Here is a 20,287-nt window from a genome sequence, read left to right on the forward strand (position 1 = left end):
AGGGAAGGGATATATATATATATATATATATATATATATATATATATATAATTATGACTGTTTCTCACTGTTCTATGGCAGAAACCAACACAAAACTGTAAAGCAGCTTTCAAACAATTAAAAAAAATTAAAATTGTTTCATTTAAAACTGAAAAAATAAAGAAATCCTAAAAAACTAAAAACAAATTAAAGCATATAATTTCCACAGCATATCAGGTTGTGCCATAACCAAACAGAGAAGAATTAATTCAAATAACTTTAGGCCACAGTATTTTGCAAATCCCTAACAGGTAGCCCACGGACAGAAAAAACCACAAAGACACCTAAAACTGTGTTTCATATTTCATGGTAATAATACTGATGGATGATTTGAAACCATTATACACAAACTCATGCTCACACACATACACATATGGATAAAATAATTATATAAAAGTCATTAGGAAGAAAGATTTTCAATACTAGAGCAAAAAGATGTATTAAAGAAGTGTCAACTTGTATTCTTAATAACTGAAGCAGAAATATTACATAGCTTCATGATTTGCTTTCCTCTTTTTATTTAAAAAAAAAAAAAAAAGGCCTACAAACAACAACTTGTACCAATGATCACCCAGTGCTTAGAGGGTGACATCCAAAGATCATTTATTCTAAAAGGAACCAGGACTCCTTGGAGAAGTGTGACTGATCCCAGGTCTAGGGCAGAAAACCATAAAGACTACTGAGGTTGTTCCAAAGGATATACAGATGCTAACTTGAAGGGACTCCCAGAGCCCAAGGACTGCACAATTGGAACATCAAAAAGAATAATGACTGCAGTGGATTAAAGCACAACAAACATATAAAAAGCCATGCATTCACTACGTTTTCTTAAATTTACTGGTCACTATACAAATTTGCTAGAATAAAATTTTTGACTCTGATAATTGGTAAATAAAGCTGCTGCTGCTGCTGCTGCTGCTAAGTTGCTTCAGTCATGTCTGACTCTATGCGACCCCACAGACGGAAGCCCACCAGGCTCCCCTGTCCCTGGGATTCTCCAGGCAAGAACACTGGAGTGGGTTGCCATTTCCTTCTCCAGGTAAATGAAGCTAATGAATCACAAAAGAAATAATGGTCACTTGGAGAACTGGCCAAACAGGAGGCTGGTCATTTGGTAAATTGATTTAGAGAAATTCAAAGAGAGAGACAGAAAGACTTTCCTTGTGGTTCAGTGGCTAAGACGCCAAGCGCCCAATGCAGGGGGCCTCGGTTCAAGCCCTAGTCAGGGAACTAGATCCTGCAAGCCACAACTGAGACCCAGCACAGCCAAGAAATAAAAATAAATATTAAGAAAAAGAGAGACAGAGAAAGAGGAGAGAGACAGAGACTGAGAGACAGAGATAGGAAAATGGATTCATGATGCATTACACCATGAATTTCCCTCCTCAGCATCTTCTGCCCATCTCCTGCCCTAGAAGGTTTCTACCACTTTATTCCTATATCAGGACCAAAAATAGTCACTCCATATAATTTCATTTGAATGTATTACTCCTCCTATCAGATGAGATTTAACAAAATGCCCTCGAATTGCCACTCTAAATTAGACTAACACAGTTTGTTTTAAATCAGAAAATCTAACAAAACTCTTCATGGGGATTTAAATTCAACAGGATCTTACAACATGCCAAGGTTTTACTGATCATCTATGACTATATGGCAAATTATTTAAGATATCAGTATCTCATTTAACTTTTGTTAGTAGGTTTGGGAGAGGATCACTCACATTTTACAAATGAGAAACTCATTTACAAGCGAGGGCAGTTAAGTGACTTGGCTAAAATCATGCATTGAGTTAAGTGACAGATGGAATTCCAAGAGAAATTCATGGACTACCTCTGATTGCCCATAGCAAAGAAAAAGAGATCAAAGGATGCTGGACATAGTCAAAGTTTGTGGTGATACAACATTACTAAAAATACCCCAGTGATGAATTGCTTATTAACTATTTCCCTTGTAAGAAAACCACATGACTCTACAGGAATATAAGAATAAGTTTATTTGGTACATGTGGCCTTGGGAAAATTATTTCATCTAAGATTTTGTAGCAGGAAGAAGTCATCAAGTTCATTCCAGTCCAAATTATTGTTTTCTAGATTAGAAACATACCTAGAGAGAAACACTTGACAGCCCAAAGTCAGTGAATTAGCAGCTTGAGAGTAAAGGTATTAGCCACCTTAGATACCACCATTGCCCTGCAGCAGTCCGGGGATAAGGGGATGGACCTTAAGTAGTAAAGAATCCAACTGCCAATGAAGGAGACTCGGGTTCAATCCCTGGTCCAGAACCCTACATGCCGAGGAGCATGTACTGAGCATAACAACTACTGAGCCTGTGCTGTAGAGCCAGGGAGCCGCAACTACTGAAGCCCTGGTGCCCCAGAGCCCACGCTCTGCAACAAGAGAAGCCCCTGCAATGAGAAGCCAGGCACTACAACTAGAGAGAAGTGCCTGCTCGCAAGCAAGGAGCTCCCGCTTGCTGCAATTAGAGAAGAGCCCGTGCAGGAGTGAAGACTAACCACAGCCAAATAAGTAAATAAAGCCTGGTTAAAAGCCATTTCTCCTCCATGAAGTGCAACTCACACTAACCCAAAGCTTCCATTGATTTATTTAAACAGCTTTTTCTAAACTTATTGCATAAGCTCACTCTCTCTCTTCCCAGATCTATAAGAAACTTAAGGTTCAAGTTTGAGTCTTTGTATTTCCCCCTACCTGCTCACACACACACACAGAGCACAGTGCCGTAGTACTCAGAGTGTTCAATGACTATGCAAGGGGGCAAGTGAGCAAAAGCAGTCTTTTGATACATGTATGGAGCCTCACCTCCACTACATAACACAACAAAACAAATTGCTATGGAGGGGGCGAGGAAGTTTTTTTTTTAATGAAAAAAGAACTTTAACTTGCAAACTTTGTCAGAGGAGAAATCAAAACTACTTTTAGATTCACCTTTAGATACATTTCTTCATTCTCCAAGTTACTTATATGCATGGAAAGGGGTTTAAATACAAAAGATTAAACAAGTTCTTAAAAAATACAGATCTCTGCTTGGAGAGTAAGAAGGATTCAATCCTTACAAATTTAAAAAGTCAAGATGAGTTTTAAAAAGAATTCTCAGCCCTGTTTAGCCTTATTGTAATGACAAGCCATCCACTATTCTTAATCAGTCTGAGTATCTCTTGAAAGTGCAGAAATTAATACTCAGTCAGGTCTGACTCTTTGTGACCCCTATGGTCTGTAGCCTGCCAGGCTCCTCTGTCCATAGGATTTCCCAGGCAAGAATACTGGAGTGGGTTGCCATTCCCTTCTCCAGGATACCTTCTTAATTATTATTATTTTTTATCTGTCTGGAAAAGAAGGAAAAAGTATGTGAGCTAGAAAGGCCTTTTATCAAAATACCAAAGACTACCAAACATTGTATAAACTGCATTGGTAATGATAAAAAAAAAAAAAAAAAACTTGCTGTTGATGAAACCAGAGTGGCACTGGCACAGTGTGATACTGCTCCTTTAACCCAGATATTAAAACACAGGATGAACAAATTTCATGATTTAGTTATTATACCCTCTTTACCCAGGTCGTCACATTCAGTGACCACTGCCTTGACCACATACCACTGTGGAACTCTGCAACCAAACACCCCTGTATTCTATTTCTCCACAGAAGTTATCTATCTAGCCTCTGACTGGACCAGTAATTAAGAGATGGCCTTGGTCAATATACACTCAACGTGCATCAGTTCCAACCCAGCTCATCACAGGACCACTGCCCAGGAGACCTTGAGATCAAAATGATCCATCTGGAGGAAAATGGGATGATCTAGACATCTCTGCTCCCTCGTCACTTAGAAGGGCAGTATTTCCTGATATGTGCCCCAGGAAACACTGTTCATGAGAATGAATGCCTTAAAAAAAAAACAAAGCCAGATTCCATGGTCAACTACATGTGGGAGAGACCATACTCAGAAACTTCCTTTGGGAGTTCACAATGCACATTGGTATATTGCTGTTGTATAATTGCTAAGTTTCAAGTCTGACTCTTTTGCAACCCCATAGACTGTAGCCCACCAGGCTCCTTGGGATTTCCCAGGCAAAAATACTGGAGTGGGTTGCCATTTCCTCCTCCAAGGGTTCTTAGCGTTATGAAAAGTCCTACAGCAAAGAACTCTGTAGTATTTTAATTCAGCAAGCCCTAAATTTATTTGACTATGAACCTTCTTTCCAGTAACACCTTTAATACTTAAACACAGAGTGGGAAATGCTGAGATTACATTTGACAGTTACATAGCTTCAGATCTAACTATGAGACCACTCATGGTTTCCCTATCCAAGAATTGTTGCTCAACAAAGGTTAGTGTAGGGACTTCCCTGGAGGTCCAGTGGTTAAAAATCCACCTTCCATTGGAGGGGATGTGGGTTTGATCCCTGGTCAGGGAACTAAGATCCCACATGCCCTGGGGCAATTAAGCCCAACCACACTGTGACAAAGACCCAACACAGCCAATAATTAATCAATTATTTTTTTTAAAAAAGACAAAGGATGAAGGTGTGCTCAGTCACTTCGGTAGTGTCCAACTCTTTGCGACTCTATGGACTACAGCCTGCCAGAGTTAGAGTAGGAATTAAACTAGAAATGGAATGTTCAGGATATCTGAAAAACAAATTGCAATGTAATCTGTAAATTTTACCCTAATGTAAGGAAAACATATATTTCTTTAAAACCAACAGAAAAAAAAATTATAGGTGACAATTACAAGGTCCAAAGAAGTATATTCTTTATAAAAAGATTTGTTATGATGGGCCTACAACTCAATATGCATGTTTTTTTATGGGCAAAGTGAAATAGGGAACAAAATGATTACTCAAATAATTCAAGTCAACTGCTCTTTCTACAAATAATATAACTTTGTCTGTTAATTTAATCCAAGCTTGCTGGGTTTGAATGTGGACATGGAGGAGAAAGTGGGAGCCAAGGCCATCAGTAAAGTTCTTGCAATTCTCCACTTAACTGCTTAAATGCACTTTATTAATAAATAAAGCCTTAGGTACAGTTATTTGATCACCTTTGAAACCACTAAGGAAATACGCAGAATATCCTATGGTATAATACACTGAAAATCCCAATATCTGAGAATTCATGTTCCCACATTACTGAGAACCCAATTTACTGTGAAAAGAAAGATCTGATCACTGGATACTATGGGTCCTTGTACCAAAATCTTCTAAAAATCAATTTTCTCAAACATAAAACATCACCTGAGACAAAATTTATAGATTACCTTTCTAACTTGAAGTACCTCCAGTAATAGAATTAAAATCTATTCACATTTATGAAGGGAAAATCCTAATACCATGAAATTGATCTCTATTTCAGACTATCAAATTTTTTCAATTGAACACTGTCAGACTCATGTCAACCCATAAAAAGATTTGTTCAGGTTTAAGTTTGAACACTTTGCCTATTTTATTCTTTCAAACTGAGAATCTTAAAAACACAAGTATGAAAAGTTCTCCCTTTTCCAAAACACAGTTGGTAAAAATGTCACACAGTAACACAGTCTGAATCAAAGAGAAAACATTCAAAGACTTCCGCCTCCTAAAATCTGAAGGGGGAAGGTTGCTGTTCATGAACTTGAATTTTAACACTTTAATGTTAGAACGAACTTTGTCTTCACTCATTGCATTTTAGCTTAGTGGTCAAAAATGATCATGGTTTCAAGGAGTTCTAATGGCAGTGCCTTACCAGTGTAGATGCTGGCATTGGAAGCTGGAATACCAAACTGTGACTCGATGAACTTGGGGATGAAGGTAATGAAAGCAGTTACAATGGCACTCTCAGCTGTGTATGACAAACTCACAAAAAGGAATGTCATGTTGCTTAAGATCCTGACAGCTGCTCTTGGTAGGTCTACAAAATGACAAAAATGACAAATGAATGTTATAAACAAGGGATGGAAAAGAAAAAGAAAATTGAACTGCTTTTGAAATGAACTGGAAATAGCCATTCAGCAATATAGGAAAACCTGATGAATGATTAGAATTCATCCCCTTTATTAAATAGACTTGGGTGTTTTTTTTTTTAATTGTTCAACTAGGATAAGGAAATTTAACAAAGATGCTAAAAACATACCCATACACAAATATCCTTCTAAGAAGGAGGCAACCTATGACTTCTGTTTCAAAAACTGCTTAGAATAAATGAACCGCATTTTTTTTTATTGATTAAACAATGTTAATCTTTGTTAAGACCCTGAAGACTATTAAATGTGTGAAGTACCTGCAATATAGCCCTAAATTAATCGTTTTCGCTTCGCCCAACTAACACTTCTCTGAGTAAATGCACTTCTGACATGCCCGCTCTCTGGCCTGACATGGCAAACGCCCAGAGCAGAGGAACTGGTACATGCTACTGGACATCTGTTCTTCCCGTCTCATTAAGAAACAGGAAATAATACAATTAGAAGGGTAGAAGAGATAAGGTCACCAAGTCAGATATTTCCAGGGACTTTGGATTGAGGAACAAACAGAAATGATATCCGAAGGAGCCAGACAGTCCAGAGGTGGGGCTCTGTACCTGTCCAGCTGCCTCTCAAGGAAAAGAGAAAAGGCTCACTTGAATCTAGGCATTTATTTCACAAAAACTGTCATATATATGCTTCAAGATGCATGTTCAGTTTCATTGCAGCATGGTTTATAAAAGCAAAAATTTAGGAGAAAAAACTAAATGTTCATCAATGGTGTTGGGTTGGTGATGTTAGTTACTCAGTCGTGACCCTTTGGACTGCAGTCCGCCAGGCTCCTCTGTCCATAGGATTTTCCAGGCAAGAATACTAGAGTGGGTGACCATTCCTTTCTCCAGATGATCTTCTGGACTTGGATTGAATCTGCATCTCTTGCGTCTCATGCATTGGCAGGCAGGTTCTCTACTACTAGAGCCTCCTGGGAAGCCCATATACATACATGTGTGTGTGTGTGTATAATATTTAAGTAAAAACAAATGAAAACAATGAGTTTACATATGGTTGAATGCATACATTTCAAAATATATAATACCGAGAAATTCTGTAAACAGGAATAAGACTGGGAAAGAGAAACAAGAAAAGATTCTTGAGTGTATGCTTTTGTATTTTTTGCATATTTGTAATGTGAGTTAACCCACATGTGCATGATCTTTATACATCTTCATAGAAAAGGTAAGCTGCCTTACTTTTGAGATACAGAGTTTCTCAGTTATTAGAACAGTTATCTCCTTATGCTACAATATAATAAAATAATTTCCTAAAAATTAAGCAACAGCTATTATTAAAGCTTCCCTGATGGCTCAGTGGTAAAGAATCGCCTGCAATGCAGGAGACCCATGTTCAACCCCTGAGTCGGGAAGATCCTCTGGAGGAGGGCATGGCAACGCACTCCAGTATTCTTGCCTTGGAGAATCACATGGTCAGAGAAGCCTAGTGGGCTACAGCCCATGAGGTTGCACAGAGTCGGACACAACTGAAGCTACTAACCAGCAATAGCATTATTAAAGCTATAATTCGTAGCCTATTCACTAGAATTTAAGACTTAGTCAAGACTGTTTATTATCATTTTGAAATGCAAACTGACTTTAATGTTCTATATCATAATTTAATTGCTTAAAGTTTAAATAAATATTTTAAAAGTAAATTAAGATGCATACTTTATTTTTTTAACATAGGTAAACACACCAGAAAAAAATATAAAATATTTCATAAAATTATCCAATATTCTCTTATAAATACTGCAAATCAAAATGCATTCTCCAAAATTAAAAATTAGAAAGTTAAGAAGATTTTTTTTTCCCCATGGACATTTAAAGATTCAAATTAAACTAAATGGTAAATTAAAAGCCAACATGTTGAATCTAAAACATCTGGGAAAATATACAATAAACCTTGCAAACCCAAGAAGATAACATATGTATAACATGAATATTTTAAGATACTAGTTTTTTGTAAGAAAAACTGATTTTTCTTGTATACCCATTTAGCGTGATAAAATAGCCTTCTAATTTCAAAGCTAACTAAAAATACATGTCATGTTTTTCTCTCTTTTATTAAAAAAAAAAAAAAACCTATTACTTAAGAAGAATTTAGCAAACATTCAGACTCTGAACAACTCTAAGCTAGTTTCCTTTTTTCTTCCACCTTCCTCCTCCCCTATTGTTCGAACTAAACTTTCAAACTACATGCCCTGCAGGGGGTGACGGGCGTAGGGGGTGCAGATCTCCAGGACTGTCTTTGTCTGGTGGGGCTGGTTATCTAGATAGACAGATATGATAGATAATAGATGTGTGTGTGTTTGTGTGTACAAACACACATTTCCTATCTAACAAGACAGAAGTAGTGACATACTGGTAGCAATGAACCCACCTAGCACCCAGTTCTTGGTTTCTAGATGCCACTTTCCACTAAAAGGAACCAGAAGTCCTCGGCAGTTGGCGGTTTAGTTGCTAAGTTGTGTCCAACTCTTGCGACACCATGGACTGCAGACTCCTCTGTCAATGGGCTTTCCTAGGCAATACTGAAATGGGTTGCCGTTTCCTTCTTCAAGGCAATTTCCTGACCCAGGGACTGAACCAGATTCTCCTGCTTGGCAGATTCTTTATCACTGAGCCACCCCAAAGTCCTTGGAGAAATTATTAATTCATGTGTTACTTAAGCTTCCTTCAATTCAGTTCAGTTCAGTCACTCCGACTGAAAGACTCTTTGCTACCCCATGGACTGCAGCATGCCAGGCTTCCTTGTCCATCACCAACTGGATGGAATGAGCTTCCTTCAGGCATGAGTTATACTATTATTGGCTGTGGGTTCAATATTAATGAAACAACCTATATTAAATAAGGTGTCTTTCAACAGAAACACAAGGTTATATATTGATTGATGATTATATTGTGATGCAAAGTTAACCCAGATTTCCCCCAGAGCAATGCTTCAGCATTCTCTAACACAGTGTTTACCACAACTTTACAGAACAAAACTACCACAAATAACAAGAATCAGCTGTATTTGTACTTAGTTGCTCAGTCGTGTCTGACTCTTTGCGACCCCATGAACTGTAGCCTGCCAGGTCCCTCTGTCCATGGGATTCTCCAATCAAGAATACTGGAGTGGGTAGTCATACCCTCCCCTCCAGGGGATCTTCCCAAACCAGGGATTGAACCAAGGTCTCCTGCATGGCAGGCAGATTCTTTACTGTGTGAGCCATCAGGAAAGCCCATGAATACTGGAGTGGATAGCTTATCCCTTCTCCAGAGGATCTTCCCAACCCTGGAATCAAACCGTGGTCTCCTGCACTGCAGGCAGATTCTTTGCCAGCTCAGCTACCAGGGAAGCCCCAACTGTCTTTATACCACCTCGAAGTACTTTCTCACAGAGTACCTATAATTTACTTATTGATTTAAAAATGCAATATACTTGGTAATTTTGGAGTGCAGGGGCCTGGCAGATCCAATCCCATTCAAGATAGGAGAGTTTACACAACTGGTAACAGGGCAGATTAACATTGTGTGGCTTCTGTGAAGACACTGAGACAGCATCTTTTCTGTGTCTACAAACGAGCATAGATCAGGAGGCAACATCATCAAACCCAAATTCTATAAAGTTACTGGCTTACAATTTTTTAAAAGATCAAGGTCATAAAATATTAGGGTAGATGAGGAACTGATCCAAATTGACGGACCAAAACACCACAACTAAATATTAATACAATCTGTGATGGCAGATTGGTTTGGACATAAAGTCCGATGTAGGGATAACAGGCAACATTTGAATGGGGCCTACGGTCTAGATGGTAGCACTGGATTAATGTTAATTCCCTGATTTCCATGGCTGCCCTGTGGTCCTGCAATAGAGTATCCTTGACTTAGGACACAGTGAAGTACTGGGGGTCAGTAACTTCACAAATCTGTCAGAAACATTAACAATCGGGGAACTGGAGCTCAGGGAACCCAGGAGTTCTGTGTTATTTCTGTGGCTTTTATTGTAATTCAAAATTATTTTACAAAGTTTCAAAAGCAAAGTTAGCAAAGAAGCTGCTGGATCTATCAATTTGCAGCCAAATATTAATTTTTATGCTAATATATCTTAGATAAGTTTTTTGGTGTCATTTATAACTGCGTCATGGTAAAATCAAAGATGCGGTAAAAAGAATGATGGAGGGACTTCCCTGGTGCTCTAGTGATTAAGAAACCATCTTCCAAAGCAGGGGACCCGGGTGCGACTCCTGGTCAAGGAACTAAGATCCTACATGCTGCAGGACAACTAAGCCCATGCACCACAACTACTGAGCCTGCACGCTGAAACAAAGACCCAACACAGCCAAAACATAAATAATTTTTTAAAAAAGAATGATAGAGGGACTAACTAATGGTAGTAATTATCATTTTTTTGATCACTGAATGCTAGGAACTCTTACAAATTCACTTACAAGGACAATCTGACACTAAAACTAGAAATGCCTTTAACAGCAGTACTATAGAAATAAAACTTAATACAAACCTCCAAAATTCAAGAGAATATAATACAAGGTAGACAAGACTTAGAAATCACTTTGAGAAGTGCTGCTATCACTGGCAGATCCCTTGCTGGTTCCCACATGCACCTCAATGGCAGTGCAGGTAACCCAGCCAGCCAGTACCCACACCTGGACTCAGGTGCTAAACTCCAGTCACCACAGGGCTGTTTGTTAGTCTGTCCATCGTATCTGCCTCTTAGTGATCCCATGGACTGGAGGCCGCCAGGCTCCTGTCCATGGGATTCTCCAGGCAAGAATACTGGAGTGGGTTGCCATTCATTTCCTTCGCCAGGGGATCTGTCTGAGCCAGATCTCCTGCATTGCAGGAGGAGTCTTTACCATCTGAACCACCAGGGATTCTCACCACAGGGCTATGCTACAACAAATTTGATGTGGTCCCTCCCCTTGACCTTGCATCAAAGGTAATCCCTTGACCATTAGTCAAAGTTTCAGAAAATCTGAGCCACATGGTGTGCTTGGATTCTTATGGAAGCTGCCAGGGACAGCCTTAGCAAGTGCAGACACTGTAGGGTACGGAGTTGGAGAAGGCAAGGTTCAGAAAAAGAACAAGACTGAGACCGGCACTTTACAGGAACAGCTAAGCTAGCTAAGTCGCTTCAGTTGTGTCCGACTCTGTGCGACCCCGTAGACGGCAGCCCACCAGGCTCCTGCGTCCATGGGATTCTCCAGGCAAGAGTACTGGAGTGGGTTGCCATTGCCTTCTCCAATGGAACAGATCACGTTAAATGAGGTGAGAAGGGGCAGCAGTCAGATTACTAAGCTGCTGCCCTTACCCAAGAAAAGACTAAGTATATATAGGCATGTATGTGGAAAGCTACTGTCTTAAGGGGGCCTGTTCTTCTCCAGGGTTGTTCAGAGTAGTTATCTCTTAAATGTTTAGGGCAAGGAATTTTGGAGATTGGCCAGAGGCTGGACCAGCTGGGAGCTGAGCGTAATCAACCTAGTGTCGATTTTTTTGGTGAGAGAGTTCTTTGTTTTGCATAGAATGGTGGGGAGGACCCGGAGGGGAGTTTTAACTCCAGGCTATTTTGAGCCCTGTAACTTTCCTTCAGGCACCACACCTACTGTTCTCCAATGCCTCACAGTGCACAGTACAATGAGGCAGCAGGTATTGATAGATTTCTTTTTTTTTTTAATTGACCACCTTAACTGTTTTTTTTAAATTATTTATTAATATTTTGGCTGTGCTGAGTCTTTGTTGCTGCACCAGCTTTTCTCTAGTTGTGGGGAGTGGGAACTACTCTCTAGTTGCGGTGTGGGGTCTTCCCATCGCGATGACTTCTCTTGTTTCCAAGCACAGGCTCTAGAGCACAGGCTCAGTAGTTGTGGTGCATGGGCTTAGTTGCTCTTTGGTATGTGGGATCTTCCTGGCCCCATGTCTCCTGCACTGGCAGGTGGATTCTTTACCACTGAGCCACCAGGAAAGCCCAGGTTTGTCAGTTTTTGACCATCAGCAAATGTGCTCCAGTATGAGAGCACATTGAGCTCCTGAACCACTAACCTGCTGACCATGAATAGAAACAGCGGCCACCAGGACCCAAAATACATTATAAGTGATTACTAGCCATAGTACAATCCTGCTTGCTTAAATCTAATGAGTATTTATATATATATTTCAAAGTAGACACTACTCTGATGGACATTAGTCCTGAAATAGAGCAGGACCCTGCGGTCCTTCTGGCCCCCTCCCATGTCCTCTGCCTGCCTTTTGTCTGTGAAAAAACTTTAGCCAAAGACTAAGTTTAATTGGAGAAGTGAGAAAATGCAGAAACAAAGGAAAACAGTCAAAGGAAAGCAAATACTAATAATGTAGTCATAAGCATAGTCAAGGATCTTTAGTTCCTTCTCAAGGGCTAGGGATAATATTCTGAGCCTTATCCTGTGAACTGTCTTATAGATACTGAAACCCCCACTAGGTCTAAGAAGTAAACTGCATGATGACCAAACTACAGCCATGACATTAACTGCCCTAATTCCAATAACTGGCCTCAAGGAAATAGAAACCAACCAACCCTGGAACTGAAGATTCACTGTTCCTTACAACCAAGATGACGCTGATCAGACCACTGATGACCAATTTCAAGATAAGCGTCAGAGCTGACTGTGCTTTTCTACATGTAGCCCCCTCCCTCCACCTATAAAAGCGTTTGCCCCCTGATTGTCAGGGTGGAGGAGTCGAATTTGGACAAGCATCCAGCCGTCTTCCCAGTTGCCAGCATCCAAAATAAAGCAAACTTTCCTTTTCACCAAACTGGCCTCTTTAAGATCACCAAACTGATCTTTGAGTGACAAGCAGACAGATCCCACTTTTGGTTACAGTCCCACAGTTAATTGGCACTGAGTATTTTAAGTGTGCTCTTTTTTAGGAATTCTTTGCCATGGCTGTTACCATTTACCTTTTGCCTCCTAAGCTGAAGGTACAACAAAATAAATGTAAAAGAGAAATTAAACAAAGAATTCTAGAGAAGATGAAATGAATGGATAAAGAAGATGTGGCATATGTTTACAATGGAACCCTACACAGCATGAGAAAGAATCGGATTCTGCCATCTGCAACATGATGGACCTAGAGAGTATTATGCTTAGTGAAATGTTAGACAAAGAAAGACAAACACTCTGTAATCACTTATATGTGTAATCTAAAAAGTAAAAAAATGCATATCGCAAACCAGAAACAGACTCACATAAACAAACCATGGGTTACCAGTGAGAAGAGGAAAGGGGTGGGGGCAAGATAGAGGTAAGGGATTAAGAAATACAACTACTATGTATAACATGGGCTTCCTTGGTGGCTCAGCGGTAAAGAATCAGCCTGCAAAACAGGAGACATGGGTTCCAGCCCTGGGTGGGGAAGATCCCCTGGAGGAGGGCATGGCAACCCACTCCAGTATTCTTGCCTGGAGAATCCCCATGGACAGAGAGAAGCCTGGCAGGCTACAGTCCATGGGGTCACAAAGAGTTAGACAAAACTAAGCAACTACGCACACACATGTATAAAATAAACAAGCCACAGGCATATATTATACAGCACAGGGAATATAGCTACTGTTTTCTAATAACTTTAAATGAAGTATAAAGCATAAAAATGCTATATCACTATGTTCCACATCCAAAACTCAATCAATATTGTAAATTAACTATGTGTGCTCAGTTTTGTCTGACTTTTTGTGACTCTTTGGACTATAGACTGTCAGGCTCCTCTGTCCACAGGATTTTTTAGGCAACAATACAGAGTGGGTTGCCATGCCCTCCTCCAGGGGATCTTCCCGACCCAGGAATTGAAGCCACACCTCCTGTGTCTCCTACAATACAGGGGGATTTTTACCCTCTGACCCATCAGGGAAGTTCTGTGCAATGCTGTGTTTAGTCACTCAGTCATGTGACTCTGTGACCCCATGAACTGTAGCCTGCCAGGCTCCTCTGCCCATGGGGATTCACCAGGCAAGAATAATGGAGTGGGTCGCCATGCCCTCCTCCAGGGGATCTTCCCAACCCAGGGATTGAACCCAAGTCTCCCGAATTGCAGGTGGATTCTTTACCATCTGAGCCATCAGGGAAATCCATGAATACTGGAATGGGTAGCCTATCCCTTCTCCAGAGGATCTTCTCGACCCAGGCATTGAACTGGGGTCTCCTGCATTGCAGGTAGATTCTTTGCCAGCTGAGCTACCAGGGAAGCCCTACACTTCAATAAAAAAATAAAAAGAAATGCATCATATTTCCTTGAAAAAAAGAAATAAGATATAAACAGAACAGCACATCAAAGCCAGCAAAAAGATTCTTTCTGGGCTTCAAATTTGACCCTTGGTTTCCTGGCCACAAAAGCACAAAGTTGTATAATCATCGTTAACAGAAACATCCTAATTTTCTCCTAAGAAACAAAGCTTTGCTCCATGTTCTAAAGCACTAGATTCTCACAGCGTGGTCCCTGGACCATCTGCAACAGCATCACCTGGAAACTTGTCAAAATGCAGATTCTCAGGTCACATTCTCAGGTCACACCTCGGTCTAGCACCCTGAGCTCTATGAAGCCCTCATGATGCTTCCTAGGTAGACTGAGTTTGAGAACCTCTGTTCTCACTGTTCTCTAGAAATAGAGTTTTGTATAAAGCACTCAGAGCAATGCTCCTATGGCAAATACAGGGAATTCAGATAACAGCTTTTAATAAGAGCTGCAAACCTAAAAATAAAGTTAAAGTCAGCAAAAAAGCTAAGGCAAAATACAAGAGGCTAAGATGGCTTAGTCCAGGCACATGGCTACTGGTGATCCCTCTTTGAGTCTAGTATTGCCTCTAACATATCCCATGCTATATTAGGTTTCAACCACAGAGCAAAGAGACACATGCAACAGTTCTGGACGTTCTTGGGCAACTCACACTCAGAATTCATTCATTCCGCCCCTTTACTCCTCTCTCCGCCATCTGAGCTTGAAACCCTGAAACCATCTTGGATACCTCCACTCCCATCATTCCATGAGTCCGTGCAAGTGTGCTCAGTGCGCTGGATTCTTTGCGACCCCATGGACTGTAGCCCACTAGGCTCCCCTGCTCACGGGATTTCCCAGGCAAGAAAACTGGAGTGGGTTGCCATTTCCTCCTCCAGGGGATCATCCCAAGCCAGGGATTGAACCTGCATCTCTTTCGTTGCAGGCGGATTCTTTACCACTGCAACACCTGGCAAGCCCATAATTCCCATAGCAATTGCCATATCCTATACACACAACTTCTTCCCTCCATTTTCATCATTCATTAATTTATTCATCAAATATTTACTGAGTATCTACTAGACAGTGGGAATTCATCAGAGAACATGATGGACCAATTAAAAAAAAAAGAAAACCTTGCCTTTGTGGAGCTTACCAAGATGATCAATAAGTAAAACATAGAGTATGTTAGATAAGTGATCAGTGCCAAGGAGAAAAATTAAGGAAAGAAAGAGGTAAGAAGCTTTGGAGGAAAAGGTAGAAATTTTTAAATAGGGTGGCTGGGTAAGGCTTCATTAGAAAGGGATTGTTTGAGTAATACCCTGAAGGAAGTGAGGGGCCTTATGGAGAAAACTCCCAGCACAGGAACGGCAAGAACAGCTGTCCAGAGGTGAGCGTGTGCTTGGTATACTCGAGCAACAGTGATGAGCCCAATAGGGTTGAAGCAGAATCCAACTGCAGGAAAGAAATGGCCTCAAGCAGGTAACCAGGGGTTAGATTGGGAAACCACAGAAGCTTTGAGCCCAGGAGCGGCACTTTAACAGGATCCTTTTGACTGCAGAGTTGAAAACAACTGAAAGGGGACAAGGAGGAAATTCCCTGGTGGTCCAATAGTTAGGGCTTTGGGCTTCCACTGCAGGGGGCATGGGTTCAATCCCTGATCCTGCATGTCATGCGGTGAGGCCAACAAACAAACAAACACCAACAAAGAAAAACTTAGTTTAGCAGGCTGCTGTCCTTTCCATCTCTACTAGGCAAAACCGCCATCACCTCTCTGGAGCTCTGTCCATAGCTTTCTACCTTGTCCCCCTCCTTCCACTCCACTCCCTTCTCTCCCTAATTTAACAGGACCTAATGGAGGGCCTCGGAGAAGGCAATGGCACCCCACTCCAGTACTCTTGCCTGGAAAATCCCATGGATGGAGGAGCCTGGTAGGCTGCAGTCCATGGGGTCGCTAGGAGTCGGACACGACCAAGAGACTTCTCTTTCGCTTTTCACTTTCATGCATTGGAGAAGGAAATGGCGACCCACTCCAGTGTTCTTGCCTGGAGAATCCCAGGGACAGAGGAGCCTGGTGGGCTTCTGTCTATGGGGTCGCACAGAGTCGGACACGACTGAAGCGACTTAGCAGCAGCAGCAGCAGCAGCAATGGAAGGCCTGCCAAAGGCTGCTCAAACCTCTCCACTACTCAATCGAGACGAGTTTCATTAAAGCTAGAACTTTAGCTCTCTACACACAAGATGGCTCTAACTGACCTTCCCAACTTCATCCCCCAGGGCTCCGTCATGTACAGCCAACACACCAACCACAATGCACTTGCTCAGCATTTTCAAATGCATCTACACATCTGATCTTCTTGCCTTTACTGTCTCTTCCTGGAACACTCACACCATCCCACATCCACCTACTGACATCCTTCCAGTTTTCCAGGAAAGATAAATCCCACCTTCTCCATGAAACTTTCCCTGGCCCCTCAACTAGACATTCCCTCGCCTGTCTGTGACCTTCACACCATGGTGTCTATCTTCTTTTTTGGTCATTAGTATATTTCCATCTGTACGCATCCTGTCTCCCTCAGTGGACTACAAGCTCTATGAGGGAAAATTATGGCTGACTCATCTTCTAATCTGCCATAGCTTGGAGTGCCGCAGCTTTTACAGAATAAGCAGTCATTGAATTAAATGATGACAACATAACCTTCTAGTGATCAAAATTCTTTGACTTCCAATGGCCTCTGTTTTTTAAATTTTATTTTAGTTGAAGGATAATTGGTTTACAATATTGCATTGGTTTCTGCCATACATCAATATGAACCAGTCATAGGTACACATATGTCCCCACCCTCTTGAATGTCCCTGCTACCTCCCATCCTTCCAGGTTGTTTCAGAGCCCCAGTTTGAGTTCCCTGAGTCATACAGTAAATTCCTATTGGCTAGCTATTTAACATGCAGTAAGGTATACTTTCTATGCTACTCTCTCTATTCATCCCTCCCTCTCCTTCCCCCACTGTGTTCACAAATCCATTCTCTATGTCTGCATCTCCATTGCTGCTAAGTCGCTTCAGTCATGTCCGACTCTGAGGGACCCCATAGACTGCAGCCCACCAGGCTCCTCCATCCATGGGATTCTCCAGGCAAGGATACTGCATTGGCAGTCAGGTTTTTTACCACTAGCACTACCTGCTGCTGCTGCTGCGTCACTTCAGTCGTGTGCAACTCTGTGCGACCCCATAGACAGCAGCCCACTAGGGTCCTCTGTCCCTGGGATTCTCCAGGCAAGAATACTGGAGTGGGTTGCCATTTCCTTCTCCAATGCATGAAAGTGAAAAGTGAAAGGGAAGTCACTCAGTTGTGCCCGACTCTTAGCGACCCCATGAACTGCAGCCCACCAGGCTCCTCCATCCATGGGATTTTCCAGGCAAGAGTACTGGAGTGGGGTGCCATTGCCTTCTCCATTACTGCCCTGCAAATAGATTCATCAGTACCATCTTTCTAGATTCCATATATATGCATAAATATGTTTTTTTTTTTCTTTTGGCTTACTTCACTCTGTATAATAGACTCTAGGTTCATCCACCTCATTAGAACTGATTTAAATGTGTTCCTTTTATGGCTGAGTAATATCCCATTGTGTATATGTACCACAGCTTCTCTATCCATTCATCTGTTGAGGGACATCTAGGTTGCTTCCATGACCTAGCTATTGCACATAGTGCTACAATGAATATTGGGGTACATGTGTCTTTCTCAATTTTGGTTTCCTCAGGGTATAAGCCTAGCAGTGGGATTGCTGGGTCATATGGTAGCTTTATTCCTAGGGTTTTAAGGAAGCTCCATACTGTCTTCTATAGTGGCTGTATCAATTTACATTCCCACCAATAGCACAAGAGGGTCAGTGGCCTCTTCGAATCAATGCATCACCTCAGAGTAACCATTTGACTTAGTTAGGATTATAATATATTCTATTCCAATACAAACAAAAGTCTAGCAGAGCAAGTCTGTCATGTGAAAGTGAAAAGTGAAAGTGTCAGTCACTCAGTCGTGTCCGACTCTTTGTGACCCCATGGACTGTAGCCCACCAGGTTCCTCTGTCCATGGAATTCTCCAGACAAGATTACTGATATGTCACTTCTCCAGGGGATCTTCCCAACTCAGGGATCAAACCCACATCTCCTGCATTGGCAGGCAGATTTTTTACTGTCTGAGCCACCAGAGAAGCCACAAAAATCTGTCATGCTTTATGCTATGTAATAATGCTAAGCAATTAAGCTTAGAAGTTAAAGTGAACACAAAAATAAACATTTTCTTATGATTAACTGCCACCAAACATTTTCTGCTTAAGAATAAGAAGAAAACCAGTTAAATTTGGAAGGCTTTTAAAATACCAGACCCCAAGCCTCAGAAAAATTGATCCACTTAAATATTTTAACTGTTTATTTTTATGGTAAGATGTTGAAGCCATCAGTGCTAATCTCTTTATGGGAAGGTGCTGCAGATCCACTAAAAACTCTTACTTTCTCCTTTGTGGTTGTTTTAAAACAGTTTTATTCCTGCATAATTTATAATAAGAACCTAGAAACACTGAGTCAGATTTTCCCCGTGTCTATCATTAAAATGTGGAGGCAGTGGGTGGAAAGCGAAGTACATTCTCTTCTTGCATTCTCTGCAATAAAGCTTTTCAAAGAGCACTATCCTATATGGTCTAAATCATTTTTGATTTTAGGAACCAAAAAATACCAACTTGGCCACTCTTTACACCTTCTCTTTGAAGAAACTAATATTGATGTATGAATTTCAAATATAAAGGATAAAAGGAGCCTTATTCCAAAAAACAGGACAAGAAAAAAGATCTGGGAATCACACTGTGGTTTAACTCAAAATGGAATCTTAGCAATCAATCTTTCATTCAAGACTTAAATAGTAACAGACATGAGTAAGAAAAAAAATCCTGAAAAAAAGAATTCTACATGGAAAAACTTGTGTTATAATTTTTATATGTCAGTTGGTCAAGTGTAAAACTGCAAAGTGTGTATTAAATAGATATTTAAAATTAAAAAAAAAAGACCTAGTGTATCTCAGCTTTGTAATACAAATTTTGTCTGTAGTAGAATGATTCTCAGAGATGTAATTGAGTCTTTTGAAAATCAGATGAAATATTACACTGTCATTTCCTATAGGTGATAGCTATTAGAAATAAAATGTGCAAAAGATATATATAATTTTAAATACTGTATTTGAACATTATTCCAATATCATCAACATCACTTGAATAATTTTTAGCAGAACATTGTCACTTTATAATCTCATTTAAACAGGATTCCTTTCTAACAGGAGAACATGTTTCCGGAAGTGCCAGTCTAGATACATTTAGAGAGTCCAGTGCAAGTAGAAATAAATAAAATAAGCCAGCTCTGTGTTCTAACCATAAGGTTCACTGCCAAAGATCACTCATCACAATTAAGGCATAGAGTAAAAAAGTTGGAAATTTATCAGAAACATCTACAAGAAAATCAGAATAAAAATGGAGTTTATAAACCAACTACCCATCACTGTCAAAAGACTCTTCTTAATCTTTACTCTAAAAGAAAATACCTTGAACCATTAAATTGAATACAGAAAAGATGGAGAACACTCCCTAGCAGTACAAGAAGACATTTAACATAAGAGTAGATAGATTCAATTCTGAAAAATAATTTTAAAATCCCATGACAGCTTTTATCACTGTGAATCTGCCTGCCAAAGTGAGCTTTGCCCCAGAAGCAGGTCCTGAGTCAAGGATCCAAGTCCAAGTCATTTATTTGGGGGGTTTGAGAAGCACTGGATGGGGAGTATAGATGTGATGCACAGGAAGAAAGGGCAGCTTACAACGGATTGTCTCACCATGAGGGGACAGAGCTGGGATGCTTACCAGCCATTGGCTAAGACTGCTGTTAGGGGTGGGAGGCCAGAGTGTTAATTCCTTGGCACCTGAAGCCTGCCTCAAGCAGGAGCCAAGCA

At 40.7% G+C, this 20,287-nt stretch overlaps 1 protein-coding gene across 2 annotated transcripts in view; it reads right to left on the reverse strand.

Annotated features, from left to right (window-relative positions):
- The window catches only part of SLCO5A1 (solute carrier organic anion transporter family member 5A1), a 152,480-nt gene that overhangs the window by 56,751 nt on the left and 75,442 nt on the right, over window positions 1-20,287 (reverse strand). The window contains exon 5 of one of the 2 annotated variants that reach the window (XM_019973931.2): window positions 5,778-5,942. The exons of the other annotated variant lie outside the window; for it this stretch is intronic. Coding sequence (XP_019829490.1) covers window positions 5,778-5,942 — 165 coding nt within the window. The remainder of the gene's footprint in view (window positions 1-5,777; window positions 5,943-20,287) is intronic. 2 annotated transcript variants of the gene reach the window in all.

The sequence above is a fragment of the Bos indicus genome, chromosome 14, assembly GCF_029378745.1.
Source record: "Bos indicus isolate NIAB-ARS_2022 breed Sahiwal x Tharparkar chromosome 14, NIAB-ARS_B.indTharparkar_mat_pri_1.0, whole genome shotgun sequence".
Taxonomy (NCBI): Eukaryota; Metazoa; Chordata; class Mammalia; order Artiodactyla; family Bovidae; genus Bos; species Bos indicus.